General features: G+C 42.8%; 1 protein-coding gene across 1 annotated transcript in view; it reads right to left on the bottom strand.

Moving 5' to 3' along the window:
• LOC310871349 (apolipophorins) overlaps positions 1–13,580 on the bottom strand; it is a gene marked incomplete at its 5' end in the record, with an annotated part of 37,043 nt that overhangs the window by 21,913 nt on the left and 1,550 nt on the right. Inside the window, 15 exons of the mRNA XM_083782835.1 lie at positions 625–809; positions 1,355–1,510; positions 2,206–2,412; positions 2,526–2,644; positions 3,249–3,407; positions 4,301–4,445; positions 5,022–5,174; positions 6,126–6,311; positions 7,040–7,205; positions 8,656–8,759; positions 10,270–10,412; positions 11,595–11,772; positions 12,075–12,212; positions 12,602–12,767; positions 13,425–13,495. Coding sequence (XP_083638961.1) covers positions 625–809; positions 1,355–1,510; positions 2,206–2,412; positions 2,526–2,644; positions 3,249–3,407; positions 4,301–4,445; positions 5,022–5,174; positions 6,126–6,311; positions 7,040–7,205; positions 8,656–8,759; positions 10,270–10,412; positions 11,595–11,772; positions 12,075–12,212; positions 12,602–12,767; positions 13,425–13,495 — 2,276 coding nt within the window. The remainder of the gene's footprint in view (positions 1–624; positions 810–1,354; positions 1,511–2,205; positions 2,413–2,525; positions 2,645–3,248; positions 3,408–4,300; positions 4,446–5,021; positions 5,175–6,125; positions 6,312–7,039; positions 7,206–8,655; positions 8,760–10,269; positions 10,413–11,594; positions 11,773–12,074; positions 12,213–12,601; positions 12,768–13,424; positions 13,496–13,580) is intronic.

Here is a 13,580-nt window from a genome sequence, read left to right as displayed (position 1 = left end):
TCGTTTGTGTGTGTGTGTGTGTGTGTGTGTGTGTGTGTGTGTGTGTGTGTGTGTGTGCGTGTGCGTGCTACAGCTGCGCCCTCTGGTGGCAGGCGGGTGGTGTCACAGCGGGACAGACACACAGACACACACACACACAGACAGACACGATCTGCAGAGTCTCATAATTAGTGCTCATTGCGTTCGCAATTAACTACTTTTGCTGGGGATCCCCTGGTATGCCCACAGGGACCCGTGGGGGTCCCTGGACCCCACGTTGACGTTTCATGATGTTGAATAGCTGTGATACAAAAATAATACAAAACAATAGCTGCAAATTGGTAAATGTCACCTCCCATTTCTCCACATTTATCATAACATATAGTACGCAGTACAGTATACCTACAGTAGTGTAAATCACTGGATCCTGAAACAAGGTTTTATTTAGTATCCAGAACACACACACCTAGGTTTTTTTTTTTTTTTTTTTAATGTTCTGTTTATTCATTTTTTGTTTTATACAAAATAGAAGTAAATTCAGAAATAAAAACAGAGTGACAAATACAAAAAGAAACTAAAACACACAATAACAAAACACAAACTCCAAATCAAGACAACCAAAGAACATTCAAAGCACACACACACCTAGGTTTGATGTAGCCTGCCAGTAAGAAGTGAGTCATGTCCCTATAGTTTGCATTGCCCTTCAGTCGCAGTGACAACAGGGAGGTCATGTTGACAGCTATTCTGATGGGCAGGCCAGACAGAGAGGGTAACACCAGCTCCTCTGTCATCACTACCGCCCTGTGGTTTAACTCCACCTCCTGGCCCTGGAAAAGAAAGAGACACACAGACACGAGAAGTAATTAAGACCTTGAGGGACGATTCTACAAATGCCTTCAAAATCAGTAGTTCTCAAACTTTTTCGGGCCAAAGACTCTCAAATGTATATATATACGGTATATATATATATATATTTATGGCCGCAGACCCCTATCAGAGTTTTGTGTGTGACAGGGATTCCACTTGCATGGAGTTCCTCACCCAGCACGAAAAGGGAGTATCCTTTTCATCCCTTCTTCCGGGTTGGAAAACTGATGGGCGCATCCTATTTGAGTCCTATTTACGTCATAGTTTATTCACGAAGGGCTCGAGTCATGAACAAGCACCGCCGCTATCGAGTACGAGCTCTGTTGTATCACTCGTTCGTGCGTCTGGCCCCAGCTGCAGTACCTATGATCGGCCAGCATGTCCATTTGACTTCCTTCAATTCTTCCTCTCGGTTCTGGGTGCTTGGGCGGGAGACCCTCCCAGACCCCACTGTGAAAGCCAGTTGACATTTTGGACAAGGTGAGCAGCACCACCACACTGTTACCTTGAGTAGGCGGACAGCCAGTCCAGCCACGGTCAGAGACAGTTGGTTGAGCTGAGCGTACAGGTCATCACAGGTGAACACGCTGAGCTCGTTACCAAAGAACTTCACGCTGACCCAGCACCTGGGCCTGTCCTCCTCCATCCTCCTCCCTGACAACTGCATGGGGAGAATAGCACAAGTACTAAGTAAAAAGTATCACAATATAGAAATACTATATTGTCACTGTCTGGCAAGAAACCTCTTATCTCCATATTCAAACTTTTTGTGTTTTTTTTCGTAAATGAATGCCCTACTTGATCATACTAGCGTCACACAAAAGCATCAAAATAGCAGATCCGCAAGCTCAAAGCATGGCGCAAAGCGTTTTGAGCTTTTGCTACTTTTGCTGTTTGCTGTAGAATCCTGAAGAGTAACAGATTTGGACATACGTATGAGGTTTCCACCCGACAGAGATTACATAAGTTAAAAGTCCTGTGTTCACATCTTTGCTTGAATAACAGTACAAAAGTATTGTGTCAAAATATACTTACAGTACCAAACGTAAAAGTGCTCATTTGCAGAATAGCCTATTTCACAACAATATTATTGGATTGCAATTAACCTAACCTTAACCCATGTCTAACCAATGACTAGTCTAAACTAAGTATGCACCCCATGTACAGAGCAACAACAAAAAAAAGACATTATTAACTTGAGCGCTCCCTTATGTCCAAAACCTTTTCAGGATTCTAATAAAAAAACAGCAAAGGTAACAGATCTACTTTTGCTGCTATGTTTTTGTGTGACACTGTAGTGTCCATATCTGGATATCGACTGTCGTCAGAATGATGAATTGTGTTCTCCTTGCCCACCATGGCTCTGGCTTGGTTCAGATAACTGTAGATGCTGGATGAGCACGCTTCTTTCTCTCCAGCGTCCTCTGTTTTCCTCCTCCTCCTCTCTTTGTGTTTTCCATTTCCAGTGGTGGTGGTGGTCTCCTCCTCCCTATCAGCCGAGTGTGACTCCTGACCAAATATGTTCTTCAAAAGTGGCTCAACGTTTTCAACACGAAGGTCTACCTGTAATTTGGAAAAGCAGGATTCACATAGTTGTTAAACTTGTCTTGTAATAAATAATACTTTGGCATCTTTACTGTTCTAAAAAAAATACAATCTGATATTATTCTGCTCACTTCTAGAAGGTTGAAAGTTCTACCGTGGAAATACACAGTCAGGTTGGCCACGGCAGATCTCGGTATGAAAGACTTGGGGGAGAAAACCAAAGATCCTTCCAGGTTTGCGATTCCCATACCTGCACGCACGCACGCGCACACGCACACACGCACACGCACACACACACACACTCCCTAAAACCCACAATAACCGAAACCACTTAAGCCCTATACCCACATTGAAAAAATAGCCCAAAATAGTGATATCGGTGTTAATGTGGTTAATCCCTCACCCTAAACCTACTAAAAGCCTAATCCTAACCGTGACCTGGATATCTTCATAATTGCAACCCTAACTAATTTTTTGCCTCTTTGTAAAATAATGAATTTATAGATTCATAAGGGTCTGATTTCACAATAGATGGTATGCGTGTTACATCATCGTCAAACCCGGACGTTATGTGGGAACGCCTACTGAGTGGCAAAAAACAACTTTTTGGCCTTGACAGGCCATACATCCAAACAGAAAAGTTGTATTTGATTGCATTAAACAACGACGTTAAACGACATTAAACTCACTTTGTCACTCACTTTGCCACTCGATTTGCCATTCACTTTATGCATGTGCATACCCTCTATTCTCATGGGGTTATCACAAGCTATTAAAACACTGTACACACACACACACACACACACACACAATAAGGTTGCATAGGGTTGACTGCGTTGTGAACATGTCGTTACCTGATCCAACAGTGTAGTCTGCGTATGAGGAGTATTTCCAAACCTCCGACTCAAAGTCTCTGCTGACGATGTCATCAGGCAGCGACTCCAGCAGGGCCTGTTTGGAGGGGTCCTCGCTCCTCAGGATGCTGGTCAGGTGACTCCACACGTACGAGCCCACTGGGAACGCCGGCGGAATAAAGTAGATGTCTAAGACGTTGCTGTCGGGCGGAAACCTCTTATCTCCATTTTCTTTTAAAGATTAACGCCCTACTTCCGGTTGTTTTTAGGATTGATTTTAAAATTATTTTACTTGTCTATAAAGCTCTCAATGGTCTCGCACCTTCCTAACTACATGACTGCCTGCCTAAATATGTCCCAAACCGCCCCCTAAGGTCTTCCACTGCTGGCCTGCTCGCTTTGCCTAAAAAAAATGGCAACAAAAAAATACGGGGAAGCAGCTTTTTGCTTCTACGGGCCGTCGGCATGGAACAAGCTCCCACTGTACCTTCGTCAGGCAGCCTCTGTAGACATCAATACCCACTTCTACAACATTGCTTTTAATTGATATTTTATATTTTATTTTTTGTTATTCATGTCCTCACTGTATTGCATTACTGCTTGTTTTTTAATGTCGTTGCCTTGCTTTTCTTTTATTCTCCATTGTTCTGTAAAGCACTTTGAGCTGCATTTCATGTCATGAAAGGTGCTGTACAAATAAAGTTTTATTATTATTATTATTATTATTATTATTACTTGATCATACTACAACTTCGCACAAAAGCATGAAAAGTAGCAGATCCACAAGTTCGAAACGTTCTGCTACTTTTGATGCTTTTGAATTTGAATCCTGAAGAGTATTAGTTTTGGACAAATGAGGTTTCCACCCGACAGACAAAGAACCGATTTACAAGAACTGGTTAAAATGATTGTGACACAATAATAACTACTTTTGCTGGGGACCCCCACCTACCCCCTCCCACCCGCATCCCCCCCAAGACCCCCTGGGCCCCACTTTGAGAACCACTGCCATAAATCGGCCCTACCACAATGAGACAGACACTGAGTCACACCTTGGCTGGAGGTCTCGTTTCTCAGGGTCATCTTCACCGTCTGGAGCGCGAGTGGATCGGGACAGCGGATGAGCTGCTGGTATGCGCCGATCCTGACCTCTGCGTCCTCCTGGGACGAGCGGTACAGCTGCAACAGCAAGGACCTCTGGGAAGGGAAGGAAAGCGCCCGTCAGTCGCCGTGTCCGTTTGTCAGATACCGTCTCACCTCCTAACCTCATCATGAACCAATTAGAGCTTCCAGGAGACACATGTCATTGCTGTCGGGCAGAAACCTCTTATCTCCATATTGTATTGTTTGTTTCTTTTCTTTTTTGGAACCTAACGCCCTCCTTGACTACAGCATCGATCAAAAGCGTCAAAAGCAGCTGATCCGCAAGCTTGAAACGCTTTTCAAGCTTGTAGATTTTCTACTTTTGCCATTTAAAAAATATATTTGAATCATTTTGGACATATGAGGTTTCCACTTCTTTACTTTAGATGTCCATGATTTATAAACTAATCGTGACAAAATCTAAAAAGAAGTTAAGTCACCTATATTTAGTATTAAAACAAGAATGACGAGTCATAACTGCCAGGTGTAGAAAGCTCTCGTATATGAACATCTACAGTATAAATTAGTTTGTGTGCTGCGCTGCAGCCTCTGCCTCAGCTCACGGCTTCACATTGCGGCGTTCAGAGTATGGGTTTTATGCCGTTCATTCAGACTATGGGTACTACTCACATCAGCAGAACAGGGGATGCGTCTGAAGGCTTGAATGGCAGCAAGTCTCAACTCCATCACGGTCGAGTGTCCCAGAGCACAGCCATTTAGCAGAGGGACGAGGGACACTGCGGCCGGCCCAGCGTTTCCCACTGACTTCAATGCATGGAACATCTGTGTGGGAGAGCATTAATGCATGGGTGCAGATGATCATGCTACGATCCAATGTCATCATCATGATTACTCCAGTTTTAGCTTCACTTCATTGGCTCACGGGTGTTTTTAGGATTGATTTAAAAATGATTTTACTTGTTTATAAAGCTCTCAATGGTCTGGCACCTTCCTACCTCTATGACTGCCTGCCTAGATATGTCCCAAACACCGCCTCCTCAGGTCTTTTAGTGCTGACCTGCTCAAAGTGCCTTCAAGGGCATATATTTAAAAAAAAACATGGTTTTGCACTATTCACTGCCTTTTTTGCTATTATTTTAATGTTGTTTTATGTTTTTGCTTATGTTTTTTTTTGCTGTATTTTTTAATTATTCTTTATTGTTATTATTTTTATTGTTAATCAACACTTTGTAGTTTGTACAGCTGAGAGCTCAGAAAACAATTACCATCGCTAACCTAATCTGTCCTAAACATGTGATGTTATTGTTAGTAGGAAATAAACAGAAGCACCCGGGAGGAAGTGGACTAAGAAAGTGGAGGCGCCAAACCAAGTTCCTATTTCTACACAAAAAAGGAGCTGGTGCCTCCAGAGCCCCAAAAAGATATACCACCCCCCCCCCCCCTTTTTTTTACGGAATGGGTTCCCACTTCCCAGATTGCCATCCCAATAACATGATGCTGTTAACCCATTCTGAACAGGCACCCATTTTGGTGTCAGCATCATGTCGTGCTTTAGCTATTGAAAAATAGCAGATCTACAAGCTCATATCGCGCCACCGAGTGGCGCGATACGAGCTTGTAGGTCTGCTATTTATTTTTTTTATCGAAGAATGACTGACATTTTTAGAATCTGATCTCAGGTCAGAATGGGTTGATCAGACCAGTGTGTGTCCAGCGGAAACCTCGTTATGAATCTGATCTCAGGTCAGAATGGGTTAAGCTACTGTACTGTACCTCTGACACCCTTGTTGGATCCTGTCCCTCACAGCCTTCAGCCAGGATGTCCTCCAGTGCACGCGTTAAGGTCTGCACCTGAGGGAGGTGAGCGCAGGCAGACTCGGACCTGTGACACAGCTGATAGACCAGAGAGGAGGCGGCCAGCAGAGCCTTGGAGCGCACCTCTGGGATCTCCAACAAAGCCTAAAATATAGACGGGCATCGATATGTTTTGCGGATACATTAAGTTGCACATACTTTCTCACAGCTGCGGAATGTTATCAAGAAGCATTGTGTACTAAAGTATATCGTTGCTGTCGGGCAGAAACCTCTTTATATCTCCATATTCTAACTTTTGCAAAAGAAATAATTTGAATCCAGAACAAACAGTTTTGGACATATGAGGTTTGAGGTTTCCAACCGACAGAGACAATATTACTGATATGTATTCTGAAGCAGTCTTTTAGGCTGTCAAAATACATAATGGCCTGGGCCGCAGCTGAGCGGTCCAATCCAGCCTGACGACGTGCCGCGGGTTCGAGTCTCGAGCCCATCAGCCTTTGCCGCGTGTCTTCCCCCCCCCATCTCTCTCCCCCTTTCCTGTCACATTACTGTACCCTATCAATTAAAGGCAAAAAAGCCATTCAAAAAAAGAAAGAAAATACATACATACATAATATGCACACAATGGCAAAAACATGATAGCAGATAGACAAGATCACAACAACACGTCGCGAGCTTGTCTATTGGACATTTTCAGCGAAGAAATTCAATCTAGAGTGAAAACAGAAATGTCACTGGTCACTCTGTGGGACTCCTTAACGACATATGGGGTTTAAGTGGTTAAAACATAGAATCCAAAATGTGCTGTTAAAAAAAACGATTAGACACAAAATAGAGACATGAGAAAACGAGGTAACGATCTTCCTTACGTTGATGGAGTGGATGATCCGAGGAGACGGACGGGGGATCAGGGCGAAGGTGCTGAGGTAGGAATGGGCCTGGTCCGGTTCTATGTCCCTGTTCTGGATCAGATCACACAGCAGTAGGATGCAGTTCTCTGAACCGCAGGCTGGTAGTGCATCCAACAGAGGCTGCCTGTCTCCACAAAACACAGCCATTTAGACCTGAGGACGATTCTACAAATGCCTTCTAAACCCATGTTTCTCAATCATTTTCAAGTCAATGACCCCAAAATTATATGTAATTGGCCGCCGACCCCCATATGAAAATATTGTTCCAGGGACCTCCCCGGAAGCAAAGATTCGAGTTAAAAACGTTCACTTTGAAATAATATATATATTCAAGATTTGTACCACATTTTCACGTTTTTTTGTTTTTTTTTAATCATTAACATGGTGAATCACATCTTGATGACATCATCAAGATGTAATTCACCATGTTAATGATTTTTGTCAGACCTCCAGTTCTAGGAAACACAATAGTAAAATGTTGAAAATGAGTGGAATGCCCCTTTAACAGAGCGTTACTTACAACTGACAACCTGACAACTTCCAATGCTTCCATTCATACGAGGAAATCAATAAATCACTTTGGCTTTTCCATTCTTAGGAAGAACTTGCGTTAAAATACAACTCTATTATGTTCAAAACGGATTGCTTGTGTAATGTTGGGATCTGCCCGCCTCTGGGTATCCCCAGTACAAATATGATTATTTTGGCCTGAAAGGTTTGAGAACCTATGTAATATAGGCAAACACTTTCAGAAATAGCTTAAATAGCCAATCTACAGGCTCACACAATGTTATGTGCTTGCAGGTCAGCTATTTTCCCAAACATCTTAAAGTATAAAATAAGGCTTATAGTAAGTGTTTAATGGCGATTACTTGGATGTGATATTGCAACAGCAATTATGGATTCCTAATGTGGTGATATGGTGTGTTACGCTAATAGCATGCCAATATGTGTAGAAGACAAATGGTTTCACATATAGCCTACGACCTTTATTGATAAAGCTGGGTTGTCATAGCAGCACAGATACTGATACAGGCAGGTGTGCCATTTAGTAAGTAGTAGTGTTACTGACATAGAGTAAAGGCTAAGGACTGGGGGAGAGGACACCATCTTCATTTGGCCTCATCATATGGGTCATGTGTGTGTCACAGAGGAATTTGAAATGAAGTTGGCCACTGTCCCACATACAGACCGCTCTTTGTGCAAAGACTTGGCCAGAGGCTGTGTACGTTTCTCATTACAACCCATAAACAAGCATCCTCAAGCAAGCGGCGTTTAATGCATTTAGCCCAGCCCAGCGCAAGGTAAATCATTTATGGTGTGACACAGTGGAGAAACATGTCATCGAACCAGTTCCAGTTAGGATGGAGAGAAATCCTCTGAAGAAAAAGGAAAACATGCACTATTACACTTTGAACTGACTAAAGCCTGATTTAAAGACTGGTGTTGCGTGCCGTAAATAGCAGATGTACAAGCTCACAACGCATCACAAATGTGACACGTTGTACATCTGTGCGAGAGAGAGAGAGAGAGAGAGAGAGAGAGAGAGAGAGAGAGAGAGAGAGAACACTGACCAGTCATTGCGACACTTGAAAGAGGCCTCTTGCCACAGAGTGTTGAGCTGGGAAAGGGACAGATCTCTCAGCTGGAAGGCTAGATGAAGAAACTGCTGTGACGTCTGCGAACAGATCAGACAACATACAGGCATGGTTCATAACAACATCCAAATGTAGACGTCAAGACTGCGTCGCATTATTCAATCAATCAAACATCGGATGTCTGCCAAATCGAAACCAGTATGTGAACTAAAACAACCCGACGTACATCTGCGAACATTCATTCACCCCATTAATCATCTGATCTCCAAAGCGTAATGCTTAATTTAAACTTCTCTGCACAACACCGTCATAAGACGAGGTATGAATCAGGCTTTAACCGATCAAAGAGAGTAGGGGGGGGGTTCTGGGTTTGAAGGGTTGCCAGATTGGGCCCTTTCACACTTCTCCTAGATAAACAGACTTTAATGATGTTTGCCAGATTGGGTTTGACTAAACTCTTGTGTGAGTGAGGAATTAAAAGCATTGGCTCGGGACACATCGAAGCCACAAGGGAAGTGAAACTGCACCGTGCAAACACGATACACACAGGCCAACGTCTGTCTGGCAGGGGATGGACTACTTGAAGAAAGCCCTTTGGGCTTGTGAAAGGGACTAACACTGTAGATATGTTTAGCCTATAGGCATGAGAAATTCAAAGGTTTGTTGTTTTGAGTATTTCAGACTTGGGGGACCCCCCAAGTCGTAGTGGTGGCCCATTGCAAAATGGCTTAAACAGAAAAGATGATCTACAAGCTCACAACACCTTACACCTCAACACCTCACAATGCAACACGTATTATTTAAGCTTGTAGATCAGCACTTTTCTTGTTTGTTTAGGGCACTAAATGGCGACGTAAGACGTCATGAGGCCGATATAAATAAAGTGGGTGGGCGCCCCTCACTTCACAGAAGTGTGTTTTTAAGGGGCGCTAGACCCTCCTATAAACAGCTTTTGTCCCTACACGTCTCAAGATTTGCCATTGACCATCGGTAAGAGAATTCCGGTCAAATGTCCGCTACATTTTGACCCCGCCCGTCTCCAGTTTTGCCATTGAGAATGAACGGAGAAATGACGTCAGAATTCCGCTAAATATGAAGTAAATTAAATTAAACTAAACGCCATTGACATTTAAGGGAAACTTTACATCATATGTAAATGAGCAAATCAGCTAACCTATCACAGGCAACAGGCATTCTGATTGGCCAATGGCCAGTTTGAGATGATCTATGATGAATGATGAATGTTTGATGATAAGAGCTGATAATTCCGCTAAATATGACGTAAATTAAACATCAAAACATTAAACGCAATTGACATTGAAGGGAAACATTCAATCTAATTTATATAATATAAATATATTGAATGTTTTTTTTAAACATTGTATCATGGTTAAATGATAATAACATAAATTGATGTACGATAACAAGAGCGGTGTGATTTTTTGTAATAGACCAGCACTGAATTTGAGTAAAGGTTTTACATAAGCCTATATGTTATATAGCCCTGGCTGCTGTCCTATTCTGACAACTTGTGATGAAACTTTATCAAAGACTTACGTGGGGATCATGTAAAAGGATTGAGTCCTATACCTGCTGCTGGTCTGAGGTGAGACCACATAACATCCGGACTGTTTGGCTGGCCTGCTGAGGTGTGGACCCCTTGCCTCTGACTGGCCCTGCACTTCCGTCCTCCTCAAACTGCAGGCCTGTGGGTTTACCTGGACCTGGAGAATCTGACACAGCAAGAAAGGGGAAGAGACTTTTACAGCTGCAACATGGAACTTATTTTTAGGAATAAAATATAATTTGAAGCTAACCCCCTAATACAATTTCACTAGTATATCTGCAGTGGTCGGAGGTGGTCTATCTACTCTTCCAGTAAGGAATTTAGACCCTGGTGTAAAGTAGGAGTCCTACTGGTTGACAGGGAGTACTGCCATGAAGCTCACACACGCAATATCTCCCCTGCATGGTCAAGCAGAAAGTTATTCTGAATGAGCGGTGGTCTCCGAGGTGGGAAAACGCCGTCATGAAATTGAAACTTATGGATTGTCGCTATAACGTCCAACACACTGGATCGTACTCCGAATGGGCTGTTAAGATAATACTGTATACTTTAGAGTGTAAAGTGCAACAGGGTTGAGGTTTTAATGATTCATTGGTTGGATATGGCACTGCATACTGTGGGGACTGAAAGTTTTTAATGCGTTTTAATGTCTCTCTACTGACAGAGAGGAATGATTACATGCATGATGTTCTACCACAATAAAGATTGCAGAGCATAGTGTCCAATGTGTCTACTTCAGATAACTTTAACTCAGATAGTTTCTACTTCAGATACCTTTATTGACCTTCAACCAGTAATGTCCTACCGGACACCGGGATCTAAATGTCTCAATGGAAGAGTAGAGAGACTAAACAATGCAGATGTTATGGTTATATTGCATTAACAAAAAACTAGCTACTGTCCTCAAACTAAAATATATTCATCATAGCCTATAGCCTAATTTATTACTTTCCACTATGCTACCTTGTCACACTGACTGTTGTTCTACCCAAATGTTGGTTGAAATTCTGATAGTTTTGGTGAGCGACTCAGTCAGTAGAAATTAGATAGGTATAGGGTGGAAACCTCATATGTCCAAAACTGTTACTTTTCAGGATTCAAATTCAAAAATAGCAAAAGTACCAGATCTACAAGCTCAAAACGTGTGTGTACCTGCTACTTTGTATGCTTTTGTGTGACGCTGTAGTATAGTCAAATAGGGCATTTATTTATGAAAACAAATACCGGTAGTCAAAAAGGATACATTATGGACTTATGGAGACAAGAGGTTTCTGTCCGACAGCAACGATATTAGAGTTATACATGGTAGGTAAAGCACACACCATCACACTAACACCAACACACTAACCTAGTCCTGGAGGTGTCCCTGTCTGAGCTCGGAGCAGGACCAGAGAAGACACCGTTTGTGTCTTCATCACTCCTGTTGCCGCTGACAGCGTTACGATGGAGACAGCTTCTGTACAGTTGACCTCCTCCATGACTGCAGTCCCATGGCGCTGAGCACACTGGATCTTGGACTCCACTGTCTGGGCACAACAGAGACAGCCAAGATCCTGTCATAACGCATTCATAACAAATATCGTCTGGAAACCTCATATGTCCAAAACTGTTACTTTTCAGGATTCAAAAAGTAGCGGATCTGCTACTATTTTATGCTTTGTGGGATACAAGATAGTACAGTGTATTGATTTATGGAAGAAAAAAACCCACAAAACGTTAGATAGCTATGATAGCACCAGTGTGTTGTGAGCTTGTACATTGGCTATTTTCGCAGAATCAGTATTCTAACTTGCATTTTTGTATAAAAGAAAAGGGGCGGGAGGCTCACAGCGTCTTCAGTAAGAAGCGTAGCATGGGGCCAGAAGTCATCCAGTCTGTGCTGTTGACATTGTTTGAGGTCCCGTGTCTTCAACAGCAGGGGCCCTCGCCTCTCGTACCTGCTCATGCAGGTCCCGTACACATCAGTCTGAGGAGGAAGAGAGACAGTGCAAGCTATTTACCCTGCGCACATACTGCATGATACAGGGGGCATCCATCTTATCTTATCTTAAACTGACTGGAGTCAGCTGGTATGAACAGACCCACTCCTCTCCCTTTTCCGTGACTCTCTGCCTCAATCCTTTCTTTATTGTGTGTGTTTTGCACAGTCTTTAGTCTTACACTAAAGACTGTGTAAAACTAAACCGCGACAGGTAGGGCTGTCCTCGACAAAATACATTTTTAGTCGACGAATAGTAATATAGTCGATGAATCGATTAGTCAATTACCGGTAACTTATTTGCCACATACAGTACAATCACAAACAGCAGAGGGAGCTCCAATTTATCGCATTCCCCGGCCCGTGTCCACCCTCACCTCTTCTGTTACTTCCTGTTGGGCAGACATGTGCGACGTCTGGAGCATGCTCAGTACTGCTCTCTTGATGTTGAGGGCCCACACCTGCTCCCCCTCCTGTGGACAAAGGGCTGTGACCTTTCCCCCCTGCAGGGAGAACTTGAGGCGCGTCCTCTCCAGCGCCTCCCTGGGAAACAAAAACACCAGATGACCCCCCCTGACCCGCTCCAAGACAAGACCCCAGATGACCCCCCCTGACCCGCTCCGAGACAAGACCCCAGACTGTGACAGGGAAGTTGTCTGAACAGAGCATCACATTCATAGGACAATGGTTGTAGCGTTTCCAAATGATTTGAGCTTTATATACACACATAAAACACAGGACAAGACCTGGAATAGACAATAGCATGCATGAAACTGAAGTTATACAGACAGTAAACAAAAGTAACAAAGTAACAAATACACATACATTATTATATAGTATATCATTTCTATCAGGCAAACTTTGTACATCCATATTTAAATTTGGATTAAATTTTTTTCTTAAATGAATGCTCTACTCTACTTCATCATAATGTGTCACACAAAAGTAGCAATAGCCTACGTAAAACTAGTTAAGTGTGTTATGGGCTTCTTTAATATTTAACCAATGTGAAGTATTAATGTGCTTTTGACTAAATAATACCGGCATTGGATCCATTGGAACACAGGTTCTATTTTCTAATTCCTAAAAACTAATAGTTTTGGACATGGTTTGACACACACACACACACACACACACACACACACACACACACACACACACACACACACACACACACCCTTTATTATAACACAGCATTACCTCAAACTCTTCAAGCGCTGCACTGAATGTTCCTTCTGGGGGGAAAGACGCTTTATCTGGGGATTCCTAATCTAGAGAGTAAAGAATAAACATACAAGCTCATCACATTTAGTACGTTTTGCATGTTGAGTACTACTACTTTATTGTTTTTTTAAC

This window comes from Protomyctophum parallelum (assembly GCF_964188405.1).
Source record: "Protomyctophum parallelum genome assembly, chromosome: 14".
Taxonomy (NCBI): domain Eukaryota; kingdom Metazoa; phylum Chordata; class Actinopteri; order Myctophiformes; family Myctophidae; genus Protomyctophum; species Protomyctophum parallelum.
This window is presented reverse-complemented; position numbering and strand designations above follow the sequence as displayed.